Raw genomic sequence first — 23,949 nt, forward strand, 5'->3', positions numbered from 1 at the left:
CCTCTAATCACATCGACGTTTCGATTCGACTATCGCGATGAGAGAGAATGATAACCGCATGACTTTGGCAATCTATTTATTATAAAGTATTAAAATCTACAAATAAATAAGTTGCATGGGTAAGAAAATAATCAAGTAATCTTATATGCACATTACTCAGTCTCATCTGGACATAATTTACATATCACTAATACTAAACTATTTCTCTTTGTTGAGCTCTCTTTGGATTTCTTCCAAAGATTTCCCTTTCGTTTCGGGCACGACAAAGACACAGAAGATGGTACCAATTAAGGATATAACCGAAAAAATGTAAAATGTAACATCGCCACCGACGGCGTTTTTCAAACTGAGATAAAACTTGGTTATCAAAAATGCTATAAACCAATTAAAAGTCCCCGCCGCGGAACTGGCAACACTTTTGATTTCTGACGGAAACAACTCGGAAGAAATCATCCAGGGAATTGGACCGAAGCCTAGCGAAAATACAATGAAGAAAACTGAAAGAGAGACTATGGGCAGGAATCCCAGGGTGGAAAGCGTCTCTTTATCGACCAACTCGCGCTCTTTAAGCGAGAAGAAAATCCCCAACGCCACCCCGGACACTACCATTAAAAGATCGGAGAGTATCAGTAGAATTCTTCGTCCCAGTTTGTCAATGATCAGTGACGAGACAAACGTGGAGATGCTCTGGATTACTCCGCAGATAATTGTGGCAACGCCCGGATCCAAAGAAGACCCTGAAGATTTGAAGATGTCACCGGTGTAGAAAATGACGGCGTTTATTCCGCCGGCCTGTTGGAAGAACATGAGGCTGAAGCAGACAATTGACGCTATTTTCGCACTCCTTGTCTTCATGCAGGTTATAAATGACACTCTATTCTTCTCTTCCGCCTCTAGCGTTTCTCGAATTTCTTTCAACTCGGCATCGACATCATACTCCTTCCCGCGTAGACGGATGAGGGCAGCCCTGGCGTCGCCTTCTCGCTTTTGTTTCATCCTGTAGACGGGTGTCTCGGGTTGGAAGAAGAAGACGACGCAAAACACCAAGGGCAGAATCGCCACTATGATCGTGTACGTCTTAATGTCTGCGACGAAGCCGATTATATACGAAAACAGGATGCCGACGGTCAACAGCAGTTGAAAGTAGCTTCCAAGGGCGCCTCGAATCTCTTTCTCTGCAATCTCGCTGGTGTACAACGGCGCGGATACGCAGAAGGCGCCGCCTGCGCATCCAGTTATAAAACGCCCCGCGTAAATCATACCGACGGAATTTGCGAAAATGATTAACAGCCATCCGATGACGAAGGGTACGGTGAGGATGAGCATGGCCACCTTTCTTCCGATCAGGTCGCACAGTATACCGATGGGGAAGCACATGCACATTGCGCCTAGGGTTGCAAAGGATCCAATCCATCCCAAGTTGTCATCGTCTATTGGTATACCATTGTAGGCTCCCGCTTTCATTGCTTCGGAAATATTTGACGTCCAGCCAAGTACGGCGCCGGTTGCCACGGAACCAAGGCATACTGTAAAAAATAAACAATTGTTATTAGCTTTTGTGAAAGGAAACACCATTCAATACGTAGAAACACCATCCCTTCAATTATTCGACTAAAGTAATCTTATCTGTCGCTCGTCCCTAATCATTACAGCAACTCCAAAGGTTAAATATACGCGAAAACAACGTAACGACAGACAGTTTCCTGAATGTGAGAACTTGGTCCCACACTTACAGAACTTTGCATTTTGTGTGGGTATTGCCTTTCATTTCCTTGGAAATGAATGGGTTGTTGGGGTTGTGGAAAGCTCTGGATAGAACATTCAATTAATGCACCTGACTGAATATGTATTTTAATGCCAAGTTGGTCGATTCGGAACTAGAACTCCAAAAGGTTACCCAAAAATGCCATAACATTTTTGTACGTAAATGGTTAAAACGCATGAAACAATGTAATCCACTTATCGGTTTTAAGATTAATTTTTTATCATATCAAATTCCGCTGTCTAAAGAGGGGACAGGGCCGTAGCCAGATTGATTACCAAGAGCGGGCGGGCGAAATAATAAGTTGTATTCCGCACAAACACCACCCGCTGTACAACTTCGTTTTTCTTGGAAAATACAGTTATCTGAAATGTGTTTATTACAAAAGTTTCTTTGCAATAAGTTGACGGCGTCAGGTAAAAAAGTTATCGCACCTAACCACATTTTTTAAATTTTTATTGGATCATTTGGCCCTTTTTTAATCTGTGATGAATTTTTTTAATCGCTTGAATCTTTTTTAGTATCCATGATGTGCTGTACTTTCAAAAAGAGTATTTAATATGCTGTCTATTTAGATTAAAATATACAGGGTGTTCCCTTTAAAAAAAATCTGGCTTATTTTGAAAACGGTAGATTATGCAAACAATCATTTGTAATAAACACATTTCAATAAAATAATAAAAAAAATTATAGGCTTTTTCTAAAAACCGAAAAATGCCACTTTTGCCCACAACTCAAAAATAAAAAAGTATATGTCACTTTGGTTTTCAACATTGAGTTTATCTCAAAAAATACACCAAGGCTGTGAGGTCATCTTTTTCTATTAGGTACTTATAGTTTAAGAGTTACCCCATACTAACAACCAAATTCAGTCCCCTGTACAGAGAAAGTACACAAATACCCAAACGTGAAATTGTCCAATTTTAATAGTTGACATAATTTCCAAGGATCTTTCTTCATATTTGATCATCATTATGAGCATGCTATATTATGTCATATAAGCAACATTCAAGGGGTGACAACGTGGGTTCCAAGAACGGACTCTTGTCCCCTTCTGGCTACGGCCCTGAGAGGGGGCCATCTGACACTTCATAGAGCACTGTTTAATTCTACCAAAAACACCTCATACACCGCCAAAGGCTTTGTAGCGCATTTTAATGTTTCAAACGCCAAATTGTAATTGGGGAAACTACTTGGAATGTTTAATTAATACATTAATATTGTATCAACACGATTATTGTCGTTAATGTCCTATCGACGCATTCCTTAAGGAACTACATTTTAAATATATCGATTATTAAGGAAATGGGCCGATTAATACGAGCACTACAATTTGGCGTTTGAAATATTAAAATTTTATTGAGAACCGCTGACTTTTAGTTAAATGGGGGCTATTGTCCTATTATTTTAAATGTCGCAGTGGGAATTCCCGCCAGGGGCGGACCGAGGCCTCAGGGGGCCCTGGGCTAATATTTGTAGGGGGTCCTCTACTTAATGAATATCGGGTTCTCGAAAAACATCTTCATTTCTATTTCTATTATTTCTTCAGAAAATTATTATTAAAATTACAGGTTTAAAAATCTAAGATAGTTTAACATCTTATTGGACGATTGTTTTTATTAATCCCTAGAGATCAAAAATGATTTTCTTGGAGTGATGACCGTAATTAATATTTCTAATTACCGGGATTTTTCGTACTCAAAAATACCAATGAAAATATTCTGGGCCATTCTTTACACCAACATTGAGTTCTGTTTGCCAAAAAGGGTGGAGGACCCTATCACGTCCTACCTACTCTTCTGTATAGATCTGATACGTATGTATTTCCCGGACCTTATGATTTATGAAGGAGAATTTCAATTTTCAAAATTCGCTTCTTTACGATTACGATTAAAACTTAATTAAAAACCAAAGCGGCTATTCCAATAAAATCAAAAGTCTATACCTGATAATGCCGCAATGTACTGTGGTAATTTGTTTCCAGTTTTCTTCAGAGGCTGGGTTGGATCCTCCCTCATTTTGAAAATATCTGTAAGCAACATGACTAGGTATTAGAATATCGCATTCACAAAATTCATTCTGAGACATGTCTTTTCAAAGGCAATAGGATTATGATCGTGAAGATTAAGGGATTAAGCAATTAATGTTAATTATCCCGTTAAGCGCCAAATACAACATAATTGTATATTGTTCATATTTAGGCGTGGAAGAATTCGAGCGAAAAGCGATTTTATAATTTATCACTCCAAAGATCTAATCGGAAAAATTCATCCGAAGTTACACCACTAACTACTTCAACGTTTTGTGTTTTCCTAGATAATTTGTAATAAATTATTATCATCAGTGTAATTGCTAGGTGGTATTTTGTGTAAGTGAGAATTCTACTAACGGAAGCGAGAGTTATGCAACCTTGCTTCATTCAATTTTGCAACATTCAATGCACGTAAAAAAATTGCCAATTATCTATTGAGTGGCGTCAGTGATTTTATCATTCCTTGTGTAATGGAAAGATAGAAATGCGTTTCTACGGTTTTCCCTTCGAGGTATGCCTTTATTACTAAATTGCCAAATCTGCACCAAATTTTAGACTCATTTCTCTCAACAGCGTTCTCATATACACAGCAGAATATTACAGAGCGTTACCAAATCAATTTCAAATTTGGAAGAACCGACGCTAGTTCTGGCATTTACAAAGGATTTTCTACATAACTATGAAAGAAACCATAAAAAAGGGTCGGAGGAAAGAAGTTGTAGAACATGTGAAGGTTCTCGGTAAGTCCTAAAAAGGATATATGCGAAGGAAGAACGCCCCCAACTACGTCGTAAGTGGGTACCGACAAAACGAATGTGGTAGAACTCGACAAGATCTTACTGATGGTAGAGTCAAAACTGAATAATACAGTACTGATCTGATCTGCCACACAAAAATGTGCTAAAGTCCCCTAAATCTCACACGAGCACTTTGATAATCTTTTATTTGAGCTTGAGGCTTTGGATTTTGCAATAGGCAACGGAATTGGATTCAATTTTTAGCTTGCAGTTCCATTTTGACGCTTTTATCTTATTTCATTTTTATATTGTGTCTAAAGGATTTTAATTCATTTCAAAAAGACTTGAAGTTTTAAATCTGGAAAGATAGACAGCTTTTAATTCATAAATCCACTTGCAAAGACACCAAAAAGGCCGTGCTCTTTTATAACTATATTGTAGCGAGTTTTCAAACATTTTCGGCTTGTTTCTAATTTTAATCTAATTTTTACAGACATATCTTGAAATTGAGCGAGTGTACCTGTTTCAAGTTTAATTTAAGGCTGTGTTTGTTTGCTTTTGCCGTCCAGAAAATCCATAGTAAGTAGGACATGTTTATTGATTCTGGAGAAAAGAAAGAGATAATAAACAGCCGCACCCATTCATTACCCTATAGGACAATGTTTAATTAAAAAATTACCTTAGTCTAATTTTATACCGTTTAGCAAAAAGAAATCCATTCTCGATATCACCACCAACGAGACTTCCTATATGCCTATTTTCCCATATTCCTAAATCCGGTTATTCCTGGTCTCTCACTTACTTTAATTCAAATTTTCTACTTTGTGCTGCATTGTGCTCCTAGTGTGCTATACATAATAGTGCCGAAGGAAATAAAAATTGTGCTGTGCCCGGTTTCCCGTAATTTCAATTCAACAACTGTGCACACAAATTGCAAACTCTTGTTTTTTGGAATTAGGAAATGTGTAACAAAATTCGGCCCTACTTATTCACATCTACTAGGGGGGTGGAACTTTTGTACCACATCAAACATATATTTTTTAATTGAGTATTTAATATAATGATTTAATTGAGTTGTTTAACATTTTTTCCTATAATAAGGCAGCATTCAGTGGTTTTTATTTCAGAAAACAAATCAGTAACGAAAAACAATTGAATTTTTTAAATGGCAGTGCACCTTTTCATTAGGCTCATTTGATACAGATTTTTTTTCTCTTTTAGATGATATAACATGTTAGTACCCTAATAAAAGAAAATTTTTCAAAAAAATTATTATCTACATTAATAACATTAATCTAGATATCCTACATCAAAATAAAACAAATGAACGTGTACGTTTCTTATTAAACCTTGAAGACAAAATCAAATTAGCAATAAAATGGTTTGCAACGCAATAAGTGTTCAAAATATTTTTATTATCAACTGCAAAGCAGTGAACTAACCTATCATGGAAAGCTTGAAATGAATGTCCCCGAGTATTCTGGGAGAAATTGCTGCAGCAATTATTGCTAATTCATGTAATGTTCAAGGTTTAAAAATAAGAAACGTACACATTCATTTGTTTTATTTTGATGAATGTTATTGATGTAATAATTATAATAAATTTGTTTGAAAACTTATTTTGTATAAAGCCTGATATAAAGGTACTAACATGTTACATGCCATCGAAAAAAGAAGAAAAATCTCTATCAGATGAGACAAATGAAAGGGCGCATTCCTAATTAAAAAATTCAATTGTTTTTCGTTACTCATTTGTTTTCTGAAATCAAAACAACTGATATTAAACAACTTTCATACAGAAAAATTTTGTATACAGTCGATATTTACCGAGATATATTATATTCCAATTCATAATGGGCATCCTGTAAATTTGATTCTTCAATTGAGTATGTTTAAGGGGTCTACAATCAACCCTTTATTTGTGCATACCAATTTCAACTCTCGCCATTTTGAACTTGTGCATTTTTTTTTACAACATTCAAGCTTACTTATTACCTTCACATCCATCTGGAGGGGTGGAACTTTTCTATCGCATCAAATATATTTTTTCAAAGCAAATTAATAGATCTGTAGAATCCATAATTTTAAACAGTTCCAAGATTGGGCTACTAGTTCAAGAGTTACAGCCCTTTGAATTTTCTTTCGAAATTGGTTTCTAGTCTATAACTTTTGATTGAGAAGTACGAATTGTTTTTGATTCTACTCACCAAAATTAATAAGAAAAAGTGTTTTCCCGAGAAATTTTGGTGCAGTAGATTTTTGGTAAAAAAGGAAGGTTATAAGGTAATACACTGCCTTTTTTGGGCCCCAAAAAAAATTGTCTAGATCGACCCGGAAAAAAAATTTCTTATAGAATGTGGCCTGTAGAATCCATAATTTCAAACAGTTCCAAGATTGGGCTACTAGTTCAAAAGTAACAGCCCTTTGAATTTTTTTTCGACATTGGTTTCTAGTCTATAACTTTTGATTGAGAAGTCTGATCGAAAAAGTACGAATTGTTTTGGATTCTACGCACCAACATTAATAAGAAAAAGTGTTTTCCCGAGAAATTTTGGTGTAGTCGATTTTTGGTAAAAAAGGAAGGTTATACACTGCCTTTTTTTGAGCCCCGAAAAAAAAATTGTCTCAGATCGACCCGGAAAAAAAATTTCTTATAGAATGTGGCCTGTAGAATCCATAATTTCAAACCGTTCAAAGATTGGGCTGCTAGTTCAAAAGTTACAGCCCTTGGAATTTTCTTTCGAAATTGGTTTCTAGTCCATAACTTTTGAATGAGAAGTCCGATCGAAAAAGTACGAATTGTTTTCGATTCTACGAACCAAATTATGGGGAACGCGAGTATCGTTAAATGAACCATTTGGTTTTGTACGAAAATCTTCGCTTCAACTCTTGATTTTTGTTGGTATACTCACGCAGCCCTTTCCTGACTCTTCCTCTCGGTTAAGTCAGAACAGAAGATTATCACTTCATCTCAAGAAAATTGCGAATACGCAACGTTAGAACTTTCACATGCTCACACTTTTACAAGTAGAAGAACTCACTCACCCATAGTCACGTAATTTCTCACTCGAAGGCCTTTGCGCGTCCTTCCACTTGCACTCACTTGTCAATAGATCTTTATGTGCGCAACTTTTGATAAGCACTTAGAATTCAAGGTATGTATAATTGTCTACACTTTCGGTAATTAAAGCTAAACAATTAATTTACGTAACATTGAATGTTTGTTATTCGTGACCATTCTTTTTCGGAATTCCCACGGATTTTTCAAATTATACAAAATTATTTGAAGAACTGGTCGACACGATCAGCTAAAGTGCAGAGTGCGGTGAAACTGATAACTGGCATGAACGCCAAAATGTATCCAAATGGCGGGAGAACCACGTCAGTTTTGACGTAAACAAACTGTGCTATTTCGGTGAATTTTTTTCAATTCAAAATTTATAGAAAAGGACGCTTGCAATATATTACAAGGTTTTGTGCATATTATCGTGTAAATGTACTACTTACTTACGATTAAGGCACGTCAGTATAACTAAACAAAAAAGGAGGTGGTGCACTTCTGTAAGATGAACTGGAATTGCAATTGCAATCAATATTTGCGCTCGTTTTATGCACTTCGCGTTTTTCGCCTTTATGCGAGGAAATTTCTATCGGAAAAATTGAGCTGCAATTTAATTTTCCATGACAATTTCTCAAGAAACTACTAAGAATCTACTAACGCATCTAATTTTAAGGTTTCTGAAAACATTTCTAAGAAGAAGGAACGTTTCTAAGGTTCCCAACTCATTCCCGCCACGATTATATTAAAATTTGCTGGGTAGACTTTGAGGAAGACTTGCGAAATAGTCTTTAAGAAACTGCTTGGATAAAGCTTACAGTAAATTTTCTAAGAGCATTCCAAATTAATAGGACTTCATTTGATATCTTCAATTCAGTATGAAATATGACGTTCTATTGTAGTTATTTGGTCGACTTCACAGCCATTTGATTATTATGGCTCTAGCTGTCCATATCATCTTCGGTCAGTCATTATCAGGTATTTTTCCAGTCGAGAGGCTTTGGAGAAATTGATTTTTATAATTAAAATTTCAGCAAATTCAAAATGCTGGAATCCTTCCTACCATTTATATGTCCCCGAGATCGTTAGGCAGAAAGAAAAATTCCAAACGTCCTCCCCTCGGTCCTCCCTCTCCATTACCACACCGGCGTGGTGTTTTTGAAAATAGGTTCGTCGAATACAGATCGAATACCCCTAGGAAAGAGGAGTAGGTTTTATCGAATATAAATGTTTCCTTTAAGAAACATAGTCTTCGATTCTCCTCCCCTCAAAATCTATACGGTATACCCTCGTCAGAATCACTTCGACGGACAGCCATGGAAGCTGATTTTTGTTCTGGAGGGGTATTCTATGCCAATCCCCCATGTAGTAAGAATATTATGTGTGGATATAAGAAAAATTGTACGAGAAATTCTTACGCAACCTATAAGTCTTATAAATCTTATGCTACATGAGAAATATCATTAACTTTTGTACGAATTTGATGGTTGTGAGAGTCCCAAAACACAACCAAGGATGGTAGAAATATTTTAAGAATTATGGGTCTCTCAGGAATTTTGACTGCGAAATATTATAAATACAGAAGATGATCTGAAGATTCGGTAAGGGCGAAGCATTGAATTTTCTTCGTGGTTAAATTTCCGGAGACTTAAGCAGCGGTGGTGAGTTTTCTGGGAAGAGTCTTCAGGGCTATTTCGTGGGGGCGTGATTTTTGGGCTTATAGTTACGGTACAGGATTTCAATGTACGAGTATACTGCAAAATTCAAATAATTCAGGATAATTTCCCGTTGAACACCAGCGTGTGGTCGTTTGTTTATTTTTACCAAAGATTTGTGTTAATTTGTTAATGAAACCTTCTAGAGCATCCGCTAAGAATATTTACTTGTAGTATACGTAAAAGGTACCGGTTTGAATTCATTTGGCATTAGAGATAAGAAGTACGCCCGACTACAGGTATGAGCGTATGACACATGTTTACGTAATAAACGAAAACTGGATAATTATAGGCAGATCAGTTGTGACCAAAACGTAAGTGTGTAAGATGCTAGTGCATTCCTTCAGGAAGGATTGATGGGGAAATGGTGAGTTTTTGATAAAATTCACGCGATTTTTTACTCTGCGTCACAATTCAATTATTTATGTGCATCTTTTACTGTACGCAATTATTCTAATTTAAATATGCATTTGAGTTAAAAAGAGGTCGATAGAAATACACGCCTTTAGCAAATTTTGCCAATGCCTACGTGTCTTCTTTGTGTAATTGATGAGTCTCCTCAAACCATCATTATAAACATTTAAATTCTTACCTTATAGCTAGGAATTTCGCCCCTACTCCAAATCTACTAGCTTAGGTTTTTATGAAAAAATCCATTTTCGAAAAAAATGCCAATGGAGCAAGGTTTGCGAGGTGCAATCTGGAATGTTGCTGTGGAAATATTTCCGAGAATGAAGATTTTTCACAGAAAAATCACGGACACACTTTTGCAGAATTTCCATTTTTTCATTTCCGAATAAAGCGAAACTTTCGTTTGGAACCTACGTTACTAATAGCTTTTTTTCAAAAAAACTGCGGATTAGACTTCATCTAGGAATTTGGGAATGCCCGAGTTTGCAAAATTTAAGTTCTTAAACGAAATTGCAAAAAACCTTAACGTCACCAACATTTTGTATCTCTTGATTTTTGAACATGAAAATAATGATTCGAAACTTAATATCCGAAAATTTAAAAAAATACGCGCTATTGTGGTAGCACGTTAAAAATGGATTTTACTTGTGCAATGCTAACTTTCTTAATTGTGGCCCGACGAAATTTTAACATAAAGTGCCACTCTTACGGTACACACTGTTTTCTGAAATTTTAGTTGAATATGTCTTTCCTAGCTCATACGTGGTAAAAAATATAAACCTTTTGTGCAAATGTCAACTGGTTGCGCATCTACAGAAATTATTTTTGAATGTACAGAGTGTCCCATTTTTACGGTGTCAATACACACAATCTAGTCCATAACTTTTGATTGAGACGTCCGATCGAAAAAGTACGAATTGTTTTGGATTCTACGCACCAAAATTAATACGAAAAAGTGTTTTCCCGAGAAATTTTGGTGCAGTCAGTTTTTGTTAAAAAATGATGGTTATACACTGCCTTTTTTTGAGGCCCGCAAAAAAATTGTCTCAGATCGACCCGTTTTTTATAGAATGTGGCCTGTAGAATCCATAATTTCAAACAGTTCCAAGATTGGGCTTCTAGTTCAAAAGTTACACCCCTTTGAATTTTCTTTCGAAATTGGTTTCTAGTCAGGGGCGGGCCAGGTGGAATTGCATAGGTTACGGGCCATTAAAGTATTAGTGTAGTAATGAAGGTGGCGGGGGGGTAGCTCTGCGGTGCACCACAAAAACATTTTTTGCTTCATTTTAAGGTACTCCTTTTTCGGAAATCAATTACAATACAGTTTTTTTTTTAAATTGCAGCTGATAATTAAAAGTAACAAAATATACAATCCAAACGAGGCGCGTCGCCTATCATTGTATTTCAGCACTTTCATGCTACGCCAAAAAATGATAAATTCATTGTAAAACACTTCAATTAAAACAGAATTTTTTAATTTTTTAACAACCTAACATCAACCCCAATTAGAGAAGCGTGTTAATAATTTGTTAATAGTACAAGAAACTAAATACAGCACATACTTATAAATTTCCAACGGGCCATTATGACGTACAGGCCAGGTGGCAATCGCCCCCCCCCCCGGGCCAGTCCGCCCCTGTATACACCTATTTTTAGTTGACCCGATGTCATTTTTTAACCTCTGCATGGTAACTTACCACTATTTCGTTTTTATATTCGATAGTCTGTTTTGTGCTCTTTAATTTTTATAAGGGGTGTCCTGTCCTGTCCTGTCCTGTACTCCTTATTTCGTAGTAAAATAAGATTATTTAAAAAGACTTGATCATATTTTTCGAAATTCACCTTTCAAATTACACCATCTTATTTTACTACGAAATAGGGAGGACACTTGCAGCAGATAATTTATTTGTGACACTTGCTTACTTTTTGGAATTCTTTTGTTTTTTATTATCACGGTCTAAACCGGTTTATAAACATGTAATAAATTAATGTGTAACTATTTTTGTGAAAAATAATGAATAACCTAAAAACTACGGGGTTTAGGCACACCTTTATAAACATTAAAGAGCACACAAAAGACTATCAAATGTAGAAATAAAATAGTGATAGTACCATTTGAGAAAAATAGTTAATGAAATTTGGAAATTTTACTATTTATTTGTGAACACTCTGTATCACTAAACTTTCTCATTACCAAATTGTTCCCTTTTATGCAGATTAACATTATTGATCAAATCTATTTCTTAACTTTAAAAAATCAACGTCGGCGTCGCTACGATTTATCAAAATGGAGCTTGCTTATGGGGAATTATTCAGAAAAAAATAATAATTTGGTAACATTGACAAAAAACCAAAAAGTGAATAAGTTTCCATGCAGAGGTTTAAAAATGACATCAAAACAATTAAAACTATACAGAGTATTCCATTTTAAAAAATCAATTGTCTATTGACACCGTAAAAATGGGACACCCCGTACATTCAAAAATGATTTCTGTGGATGTGCGACGATCTATAATTGACATTTGCGCGAATGTTTTTTTTAAATATTTTTTACCAGGTATGAGCTATAGGAAAGGCCGACGCACTGTTGTAAGACCCTTAGAAAGAATCATCTTGGTTTCAAACTCAAAAATTTCTTTGCATTCTCATCTCAATTTCCAAAATCTGAAAAATTTAGTACTTGACAAAAATTTGGGGAATATTGCACAATCTATTGATCCCGGTTGACGATCAGGAATTTGTCCGTTAGCTATTGAGGAGAAGATTTTAAAGGAATCAAAAAAGGATAAAAATTGGTGGCCACCAATTTATTTTGACATTTCAAACTATCTGAGCTAGCAATTTTCGTTGAATATTTATTAAAAACATTAGTTTTCTTGTTCATAATCTAACACATTCATTCCACGAACTTTTGGTTAAAAGCCTTTAGCGCGACTTGTTTGGAGCCTTGTAGCTTTTAAGAACCTGAGAGAGCTTTTAATAAGTATCTAATATTTAATTTTCTTTAAAATCTTCTCCTCATCATTGTATATATGTAGGTGTACATATAATGCTAATATCTGAATTTTCAAGATCCATTAAGAACCCTTTACGAGCTTTAAAGGTCTTTAAGTGCATTTGATGGTCCTTAAAAGTCCTTTCAAAATCTTTAAGAAACGGTGCGAGTTTCCATAAGAGACCACAGGGTTTCCAGAAATTCCAAGTATATTATAGATACTTTTAGGCTTGCTTTTAGGTTTTTAATAATTTTTACAGTAAGTATTTATTATTCCAATTTTGAAGAGAATTTGAGAGCTCTTTACGAGCTCTATAAGTGCATTTGAAGGTCTTTAAAAATCGCTAACAATTTCTAACGGCGTTGTAGGCTTTTAATTATTTTTAAGTGCATTTAATACACGAAAACTATCCAGGCTTTAAACGTATACCGCTTCATAGGATTCGAAACGCTTAGGTTTCGTTCAAGAAATAAATGATGCCAGAAACAAACGTAACTAGATTGATTCTGTTTGTGGTGTTAAGTTTCACAACAAAGGGGCACAGGATCTCAAAATGCACAGGTTTCTATCTTTAAAAACAACTGTACACTGTACTTACTTTTGAAAGTGTCTCACACCACGGATTATATTTTTCAAACATTTCGAAAAAGCTCAAAGAATTATTAAGCCATTCGGTTTAGACCTATATCAAATTTACTCAATATATTGAGTAGAGTTAAGTCCATTTAAAATCACGAAGTGTCAACTTTCGGTTATTTAAAGTTAAAAATGGTTCAGCTGAAGTGGGTTCGCAACCCAGTGCACTATGTACTCTAGTCATTTTCTGGAAAATTTTACTCCTAACGTTATGCCATGTGTTTTTTATATTCAAAGTATTTTAGGTATACAGGGCGTTCCATAAGAGTGGTGTGTATCTCGACATGGTTTTTTAAAATGCAAATATGGTATACATTTTGTATTGTTTAATATCTCTTATAGACTAACACTTTTTAAGATGGAAGACCCTATATTTTTTTGCAAATACTGGAATTTATCAACTTAAAAGCATTTTCAGAATTAAACTTTGGGTATGATATACAGTACGTGCCAGTTAAAACCAGCTACCCTGATCCAGCGGATTTTAAATGCCAGAAAGGGCCCATCATCAAGCGTATTTTGATAAGTTCTGAGGTGCCTTGGGGTTCGTAATGGGGGTTGTTGATGGCGGAACAGATTTTAAGGGAGAGGAAATCCTTACATTTGGCACATCCTGAATTGATATTAATCAATTAATGCCACATTCGAAATATTTTACTTTAACTGAGCATTGCAAAATCTTAAGTGGCTGATTCAGTGGAAATAACCAATGCATAGAGAGTTACAGAAATAGCATGTAAATTAATTACGTTCAGCGATCAATTATTAACTTTCAATTAGTCTGGTATTAAATAAAAGCTTAATTGAGAAAGTCGATTGTGATCCGTGGACTTAGGGATCTAGGCATAGGAATGTTACCACGCCAGCGGAAGAACGTAACAACCACTTAAGTTACGAAATCAAAATTGGTAAATTGTGAGGTGTAAGTTTCCATTGCAAGTACGTCTTAATTTTTCGCGTACATACCTTTAGCAAGCAAGTTGGTAGAATCACAGTCACACATACCACGAAAATGACTAACTAGTAACGCCCGACCTTATATAAGTTCTGCAAGGAGCTATCGGAAATTCAATCACTATCGCTCAATCGGCACCATGAAAAAATGCGTATCACAAACAAGACTGCTGATAATACACTAATAGTTTTTAACCTTGTATCTGTGTACAATAAACTCCTCATTTATATTTCAGTAGCCAGAACTTTAGCCCCGTGAGAAAGACAATTGGCACGAAGGTGAATAACATCCCCTCAATTTCGTCAATAGTTTTCTCATCGAGATTAGAGCTGCACGACCATAACATAATCGCTAAAACTATGGAGATATTAGTGTATTTTTTACAGGTCATGCAAAGTCGCTTTATTTCCTATCATTGTTAGTGTTTGTGTATTATCATTCTGAATAAACAATTATGCGAGTTAGACGTTAGTTAGCAGGCCCATGCCAAAATGTGGATTGTATTCACGCAAAATCGTGCATTCAAATTAAGATCGATTTACCTTAGTAACTTTGGGGGTGATTGTCAGCGTTTTCCTTCTGCCCTTCGATATCCAGTGCGCTGTGTAATCCTCAATTTATTTCTTTGTTCATAATGTCGTAATCACGTCGGCTTTAGAGTTCACAGTTTTTGGTTCGTGTTCATATTCTTCAGTGCACTTCGGTCACTTGTCTCCAAATTTTGGTAAAAACACCAACTTGGAAATGAGTTTGCATACCCTCGTTTTGCGGTAGAGTGAAGAGCTTTCACATACAATGCAAAAACAGAGTCTCTTATTAAGAAAGCGAAAACGTACTCTAATTAAATGGAAACAGAAAGTAGAATACTATAACCGAAGCTTTTCGTTGTAACAGCAACAATTACGTTGATGAAGACGGTCTGAAGATTACATTATGTGAGAGAGTTGAAATAGCGAGGAAAAGTCGAGTATCATGTGTGACCTGTAGTGAAAAAATGGAATTGAGCCACTTTTTACTATTACTATATACATCTCGTACAAACTTTCCATTTTTCGCATCCTGCATCCCCTCCTCTCGATAGATGAGTTGATAGAAAACAATTCCATTGGTCTATGCATTTCCTGTCATGAATGTATATTGTCTGAAAGTCTTTCTACTCCTCTCACATACCAAAATTCTCAAAACTAGATCGTGAAAACTCCATTTTTAGTTGTAGCTAATTGAAACGATACATTTTGTCCTTTCTCATATAGACGGTATATTGAGCATTCAAACAAACTTTGCGGCAGCTGCATCCTCCAGAACACTACATCCAGCAGGTTTTTTAAATAATGGTTCAAAAACTTTGCGTTTGTCTTTGTTAGACGCTCCGTATCTTTTTTAAGGTAGAATATCTACGATACTCTGAGCGCAGAAGCAACTCGATTGACTAATGCTTTCAAAAGGTGCAGATTCTTAGCTTAATGCTTAGTGCACCTTTCGAACTTGTGGCCAAATGAGTCCAATTGCAATATCCAATAGAAAAGGGAATGAGGGGTTTGGAATGAAATATATCACTGACATGGTGCATTGGTCTATAGTATAACTTGATTAATTTGAAAATGCGACCCCATTTGCTGTTTCGATTATTATCATTTTTACCATTGTCCCACAGTGCTGTCCTTGTCGACTCTGTAAGTTACAAAACCAAGTACTTGGAAACTCCTCGACTTACTTTATGTTTTATAATGTTGTACCGCACCTTTAATTACCTTTATACTCGTATTTTACAGCAAAGGAAACATTCCATTCGTTTTTTTTCAAGATCATGCCCTATACCATAGAAAATGGAATGAAAGGTTTGGAATGAAATATCACTGACATGGTGACTCCAGTAATTATTAGCTATTTAACCCTCTTCATATTTATATTAATGATTTTTTCAAAAATTCCCAATTGAGAGTAAAATAACATACCTTTCTCTGTTTAGATTAATGGAATGGCATCTGAAGCAACGGAGAAATGAAACCAAGACACCCAGAATATGGGTGAGCCTTTTGTTTATGTGATTTTTTAAAAAATTCCCAATTGAGAGTAAAATAACGTATCTTTCTGTTTAGATTAATGGAATGGCATCTGAAGCCCAGTGAACGAGAATATCGGCGAGCCTTTTGTTTAATTGATTTTTTTTTCAAAAATTCCCAATTGAGAGTAAAATAACATACCTTCCTCTGTTTAGATTAATGATATGGCATCTGAAGCAACTGAGAAATGGAAACAAGTCAACCAGAATATGGGCGAGCCTTTTGTATAAGTGATTTTTTTCAAAAATTCCCAAATGACAGTAAAATAACGTACCTTTCTCTGTTTAGATTAATGGAATGGCATCTGAAGCAACAGAGAAATGGAACCAAGTCAACCAGAATATGGGCGAGCCTTTTGTATAAGTGATTTTTTTCAAAAATTCCCAATTGAGTATAAAATAACACACTCTTTCCAGATTAGATTAATGGAATGGCATATGAAGCAATCTAGACATGGAACCAAGTCAACGAGAATATGGGCGAGCCTTTTATATAAGTGATTTTTCCAAACATTCCCAATTGAGAGTAAAATAACATACCTTTCTCTGTTTAGATTAATGATATGGCATCTGAAGCAACTGAAAATTGGAAACAACTCAACCAGAATATGGGCGAGCCTTTTATATAAGTGATTTTTTTCAAAAATTCCTATTTGAGAGTAAAATAACATACCTTTCTCTGTTTAGATTAATGATATGGCATCTGAAGCAACTGAAAAATGGAAACAACTCAACCAGAATATGGGCGAGCCTTTTATATAAGTGATTTTTTTCAAAAATTCCTATTTGAGAGTAAAATAACATACCTTTCTCTGTTTAGATTAATGATATGGCATCTGAAGCAACTGAAAAATGGAAACAACTCAACCAGAATATGGGCGAGCCTTTTATATAAGTGATTTTTTTCAAAAATTCCTATTTGAGAGTAAAATAACATACCTTTCTCTGTTTAGATTAATGATATGGCATCTGAAGCAACTGAAAAATGGAAACCACTCAACCAGAATATGAGCGAGCCTTTTGTATAAGTGATTATTTTCAAAAATTCCCAATTGAGAGTAAAATAACATACCTTTTTTCTCTGTTTAGATTAACGGAATGGCAGCGAAGAACTGCAACCAAGTGACGAATATTAGTGAGTGAGAATTAATGATTTTTTGTCAAAAATTGATTTTCCATTGTAAGTAATGCAAATTTTCCCTTTTAGATGAGTGGTACCTATCGTATAAGGAGCAATCGAACAACCCACCCAAGTGGACGAGTGTGTAGGTGAGTTGCATTAGTGATTTTTTTAATTTTCTGAAATAAATTTAACACATGTAGCTTTTAAACGTTATTAATAAAATAATCAGAGATAAACATCCGACGAACCGAGAAAGATCTTCGGATCTTTCCCCTTTCCTCTAATTTACGACCGGTGATAACAGAATGTGACCTAACGTTTCCAATTTGCTTCTAAGGTCAATCTGCGGAACATTTAATTCGAAAACCACTGTAATAGTCGTAATGTACAACTTCCCGAATTAATCCGTAATTCAGCGCAACTAAAAATAACTCCACTTGGACGTTATTCTTATTATTTTTGAGTAGGTATGCGCTCTAATCAAATTATCTAATAGTTCATTACTATATCAATTGAAGAGATTCAGCAAATAATTAATGTAATGAAATACTTTTTATTGATAAGAGTTTATCTAGTAAAAAAGCGTATCTTACTTGCAACAATTAGAGTTAGAATTACGTAGGGCATTAATGATAATAACCTAAGAATAGTACATTATAGTAATGGGCGTTGCCCGTCTCCGCGGCATATACTAGAAAAAAGCACAAGTTCCTCCATCCACTGCCATGGTAATTTTTAAAGTGCAGTTTAACATATGCACTCCTTTGGTTGCATCAATTGAGTCTCGTATCTTTACGAGTGTCATACTTTTTAATTGAAATGAAATATCTACCGGTATTTTCATTATTCTTTCGTTTGAAAATTTCGCTTTTCATCTGAAACTCGGGTTTACGAAGATTTGTAGACCCCCTCGAACGAAATTTGTGTGGCATGTCATGTCAGGATGTTCTTTGACATGAAAATAACGAATAAAAATTTCAGTTTTGAAATTTTGAAACAAAATTCATTACATTTCTGGTTTCTACACGCAACTCAGGTTCCAACTTTGTAATGCTTACCTGTTGCACTTTATTTAACTCACCTCCTCCAGAAGGAAATATAATGCAATGCAGCGGGAAACACAAAACAGACTACGAACGTTCTTAGGTAGTAATTTCTCTTAAAACATGATTTCCCGATTTTCATTTTTCTTGGAGCGATTATTGAGAGGTGAGCTTTCGTTGGCGAGTTTTACCGCCAGACGAGCACTGTACGAGAATTTTCTTGCCACTTTCACATGTTAACTATGCGAAATCTATTTCTGGGTAATTATTACTGATCAAATGTATCACCACTCATAAATTTAAATATCGGGTGCCTAGTTGTTTTACTTTCGAAGCAAAGTGATTGTCGTGGAGATCTGCGTATTCGTCAATTCGTGATCAATTTGTGGCCCTAGGTGGGCCAACTTTATATGGAACACTTTTTTACATAATTTTTTTAGTTTTGTTGCGATGTTGTGTGGATGGATTAAATTGAAATTTAAAAGGCGAACTGAAAAGCTTAAGGGAGATCTAAAAAAGAATCATTTTATAAAAACTTACTTGTTGCAGAAGTTACCCGGTATAATATTTAAATTCAAAATTGGTAAAAACCATTACAACCTCAAAATCATTTTAAAATTGTTAAACGTTTGGAGAACAATGAAAAATATCGTGAAAGGGCGTATATATTATTTTTATGAAATTGAAAATACTTGTTACGCCACCTTCCAATAAACTAGCGTCGATAACTCATTTGCAAGAATACGCTGCAGTTTTTTTTCGAACTAGTAAGTAATAATAAATGAACAGGATAGGGAACTCAGAAACCGTACAAGTTACAAATCCGATTTAAAGGCAAAAAAGTGTTAGAACTAAGGGGTTAATAAAATGGCAATTAGAAACTTATGCTTACTTCTCGAGATATTCAAAAAAATACGAAACATCGTGATTTCGTTATTATTTTCTTTGAAATTACTTCAAGAGAAATAAAGAAATAGGATTAGGTTTCGCAAAATTAAGATAAAATACGGATTTCTAACTTTTACGGTATCCCAAATCCTCCTGCTGGTCATTTCTTGGACCCCTGGTATACATCTTTTCAAAATGGCTTTTATTTTCTCGCTACAAATTTTTAATACGATTTTAAGGGTAGTCTTCCCGGATACTTATTACTGCGTTTTACTTATTTTTAAATTTAAATATTAACCGGGTATGGTTTTGCCACTACCATAAAACCAAGACATTATAAAAATGACCCTTACGTAGATCTCCCTTAATTTTTTCCGTTAGTCTTTTACATGTTAACGTTATACTACCTATATAGGTTTTAAATTTGATGAAAATCTGACCAAACCCAGTAAAAGGGTTTCAAACAAATTTGGCCCATCGATATCGAGAAGCTATATGATCATGGTGCAAAATTTAAGAGAAATTGCCGAAATTGGGATAAAAGTGGGTACAATTATGAGGAGAGGAAGGGTAAATCTTTGGTGCATTAAAAATCAATGTAGATGTAGCCGTATGTTATTACAATCAAACGATATATGGGAGGCGGATTATCGTAATCGCAAAATATATATGCTTTTAAATCCGTTTAAATGGCAACAATGAATATCGCTTAAACGTGTATTTATTACTATTTACTAATTCCTATTCAAATCAAGGTTATATATTGATGCATTTTTGCTGACTTTGGAGAAATGCACTTGCTCCACTTTTCTACCAAGATTGCGCCCTATTAAAGTGTAACCCTGGCGAAACCTGAATAATTTTGCAGCTCGTATCTTGAGGCGGTTCATAGCAAAAACTGCATGGGTGAAGTTCAATCATAAAACGATTAAAAACGCATTAATCAGTACAAGAGATTTGTATGCAAGCTTCAATTAATTGGCCAATTAGCATTTGCATCAATACTCACGTAAAGGCAGTGGGTACTCCAAAAAGTGTGACACGCACTTATTGCCAATAAAACGCACTGAAAAATCCAAGCACGTTGTTCACCGCGTTCGATTTAGTAATGATGTGATACGCACTTGCTGATATAAATCAGCTGTACTCGTAGAAGAGTTGCTTTTAATTTCGAACCGGTCTTAAATTTACTTGTCACCCTGTAGTGACAAGCAAACGTCGACGGATAGTGCTCTTATTATCAAAGGAAGTCTGATAATGAACGGCGGAAGTCGACCTTCTGTGCCATAATTCGAGCTTCCCAATTACGATTTTAATGGAAATCTGGGTAAGAAATTATGCACTTGAAAGTCGGGACTGTTATTTTCCATTCAAAAAACTGGTAGTTGCTGTAAAGGTATGGGAGAAACTTAAACAAGTAGCACGTGTAATTAAAAATGATTAAAGGCTCATTTTATCTGTAACTTTTTGATCTAGTATGAGAGATGGGAAATGTCAGCAGTCTTCTGCAGTGAAAAGTAATTGAGGGACGGGCAGACGGACAGTAGCTACTTTTGTCATTCGGGAAATTGAAAACTGATCTCAACTCCTGTGTGGATTTTGATTTATTCACCTCCGGTGCTGAATATAATCACTATTGCTAAACGCTACAGAAATTTCATTATTTCACCCCCTGACGGCACTAGAGGGACCAAAAATGAATCCTTATAGTTAAGGCCTTAAATACATTTGGGTTTTTGTGTTGTTCAATCAATTAATCGTACCCCGTTCAATACAAATATGCAAATACGTAATGAACTACTTAGATAAAATAAACAGGCAGCCACGTGGTCAGGTAATAACTAATAACAATTGCGCCATTCGCGGTAATTAGCGGCGCAATTAGAAGTCGCATTTGATGTTATTACAACATCGATAAAATTGCGTGCATACCAAAACGCAAATCAGGTAATCGTCACTCGCTCTTCAAGTGACATTTGAGAGATTTATCAATTAAGTAAATAGGATAATATTTATGTAAATAAAATAATATCGCTAATGATATGGAAAGTGGGAAGTATTTTGTTACTGTTAGTACCGTAGCATCGAAATTAAGGGCATGGAAATAATTGTCCTTGTCGTCAACTGATAAACTACGTCGCAATATTTGACTAATTGATTAGTCAATCTGACTAATTGATTAGTCAATCTTCGTAGGGGTTTATAGGACTTTCATACCTCATTCGGAGCTTACTAGACCGCGAGAGCTCTTCCCGAGTCCCCTTTTCAGACCACTGTCTAGCAGTCTTGTAGGACCTCCAGGTCCGGCCTTAGTGTCTTTCGCCAAAATATGAAAATAAACTCATGCAGTTTTTAGACAACATGCTTTCAAAAAAATTATCGGTAATTTTGATGCACTTGTGCAGATAATTGCTCGTGTGGTAAATTCAGCGATTATTCAATGACATTTATCAAACTTCAACCAGTGAAATGTCGCAAAATTTTTTCGTATTAACCGGAACATTCTTCTTAGTTTGCTAATCAATTTCGACAACCGACTTATCACCACATCTTTTAATTTGATCACTCGTAACGAATTAGCTTGAAGCACAAAAGTTCCAATAGAATCAATAGCAAAATCAAAAGCAACTTCTGTTGTATTTTGACGTTTCTTATCGTCATGGAAATAATGGCATGAGCTTCGGGGTTAAAATGTACATTACGCTTACTTTTTCTTTTGATTCATTGAATAGTCATTCGAATACCATTCGTAGTCGAAGTATTTGTAGATTATTTTTGAGGTGCTGCTCCACTCATACTATAATAGTAACTAGCATTCGTCCAGCACCTCAAAAATATTTGACAATACTTCGACCACTGATGGTATTATATATCATAATCCGTATTTTGGCTACGTGTGCAAAACGGACACGTTAGAAATTATTTACTTTAAATCTATTTCTTTTTTAACGGTGACTACCGGAATTCGCGTTGTTATATTTTACGTTCCAAACCCAAATACTGATAGTGACGGTTGTCTAAAAATCTAATCTGATTCAAACTTTATTAAGGGTTCCGAACTAGTGAAGTATAAATTTTCACAGTTGCATAGCAACTACACGCACATATCCAAACCTGTATTTCTCGTGCAGGTTTTAAAAACCTGTGGATTAAAAAAATAATAGCATACATTAAATTCGTTATTCCTACACATGAAGTGCTTCACAACCCCTCAGAGTCTGACACCAAAGGTGGCAGAGGAAGTAAAAAACCTCTGGGTTTCCACCTCCCTGAGTACTCAATAAATTTTCCCTTATAACTTTGAACAAGACATGTCGAGTTCCATATTACCTACTCAAAACTCCTGTATCGGCAATTCGACCTTTTACCAGATAATCCTGGAATCAGGATTCAATGATACTCCTTAATATCAAATGTATCCATATGGTAGGCAAAAAAAGAACTGAAAGAGCCGCAAGAAAGCGGCTCCTTTGGATGGTCACGTATGATATTAAGTTTCAACATTAGGGTGACTAGCCGAGGCGAGATTTTATGTATAAAAAGTGATACGAAAGTAGTAAATTGGCCTAGGGATTGCTAAATTTGTACAAGCGTTCGAAATCACTATAAAATATTAACTAACAATTATAAAAAATGAAAGATGTGTGAAACTTACCTATTCTTAATTACCACCAATAATAGGACGGAAAAAAAGGTGCATTTTGATAAATATGTCGTAGTCTTTTAGTGAAATCCGCCGTTTCACGAAACGCCTAGTAATTTTGTGAAACTGTGGCACGGTGCACTTTCTAGGGCTAATCGATTGCGTTCACTTCCCCTTCGAGATCGTTTAATGGTATCCCTTATCGATCTAGAGGGAGAAGGGAAACTACCCCACACGTTAAATTGTCAGCGTTTCACTTTCTTGAAATGACGGATTTCACTAAAAGACTAGAACATATTATATGCTGAGAGTTCACAGTTCACAGTACCTAATAATTTCACAGAATCACTTTCAGTAACTTGATTTGTGGAACAAATTTTTGTTTCGTTTAAAGTCAAGTGCAGGTATGAGTAAAATCGTTTAACCCCCAGTGCCATACCTTTCAAGCTCTTCCAGCAAAATCTGTGTCAAATGCGTGTTATTTTTTATTTTCGAAAGCGCAATGTTATTTGACTATTATAATTTTAATGTAAGGATGCCTAAGATAATCCTTCCATTAAACTAGCTATCTAAAGGGGCTTGCTATTGCAATTTTCGATTTTCTTTTATAGTTACAAATTATAATTGGCGATTCGTTTTGAAATGGAAACCTTATAATAGGTACAGATTGCTAATGCATTCATTTATATCAAAGTTTTACAAGTGGTTCTCTTTACAGGATCGTATTTATGTAAAATTTGCTAAAATTAGCGATTCAAAAATGAATTGGCAATGAAACTTCGGTTCCCTACGATAAATTTTGATTAAATGCGTAGAACGACATTTATTAGATGTTCATGTATCCAACAATAACATAATTTGTGATTCTGTCTACTTCATTTAAACGAA

The 23,949-nt window shown here is 35.3% G+C and overlaps 2 protein-coding genes and 1 long non-coding RNA gene across 11 annotated transcripts in view; 2 read left to right on the top strand and 1 right to left on the bottom strand.

Moving 5' to 3' along the window:
- Positions 1 to 23,949, top strand: part of LOC116175025 (protein pangolin, isoforms A/H/I/S) — a 308,557-nt gene that overhangs the window by 167,560 nt on the left and 117,048 nt on the right. The window lies entirely within an intron of this gene.
- Positions 62 to 20,575, bottom strand: LOC116175029 (facilitated trehalose transporter Tret1-like). Of its 4 annotated transcripts, none has more exons than XM_031493081.1 (3): positions 20,428 to 20,575; positions 3,708 to 3,791; positions 62 to 1,526 (listed from the first exon to the last, which is right to left on the bottom strand). In XM_031493081.1, the coding sequence occupies exons 2-3, from the start codon at positions 3,778 to 3,780 to the stop codon at positions 199 to 201; spliced, it is 1,401 nt and encodes a 466-aa protein (XP_031348941.1). In that variant the 5' UTR covers positions 3,781 to 3,791; positions 20,428 to 20,575; the 3' UTR covers positions 62 to 198. The 4 variants fall into 4 exon arrangements, with proteins under 4 accessions (XP_031348941.1, XP_031348939.1, XP_031348940.1 ...); XM_031493079.1 differs by lacking the exon at positions 20,428 to 20,575 and adding an exon at positions 14,314 to 14,388; XM_031493080.1 differs by lacking the exon at positions 20,428 to 20,575 and adding an exon at positions 7,577 to 7,595.
- LOC116175037 lies at positions 15,194 to 17,636 on the top strand. The gene is made up of 3 exons (XR_004146227.1): positions 15,194 to 16,728; positions 16,782 to 16,861; positions 16,919 to 17,636. It is a non-coding gene; the product is annotated as an uncharacterized LOC116175037 (long non-coding RNA).

The sequence above is a fragment of the Photinus pyralis genome, unplaced genomic scaffold (genome assembly GCF_008802855.1).
Source record: "Photinus pyralis isolate 1611_PpyrPB1 unplaced genomic scaffold, Ppyr1.3 Ppyr1.4_LG6, whole genome shotgun sequence".
Classification (NCBI taxonomy): Eukaryota; Metazoa; Arthropoda; class Insecta; order Coleoptera; family Lampyridae; genus Photinus; species Photinus pyralis.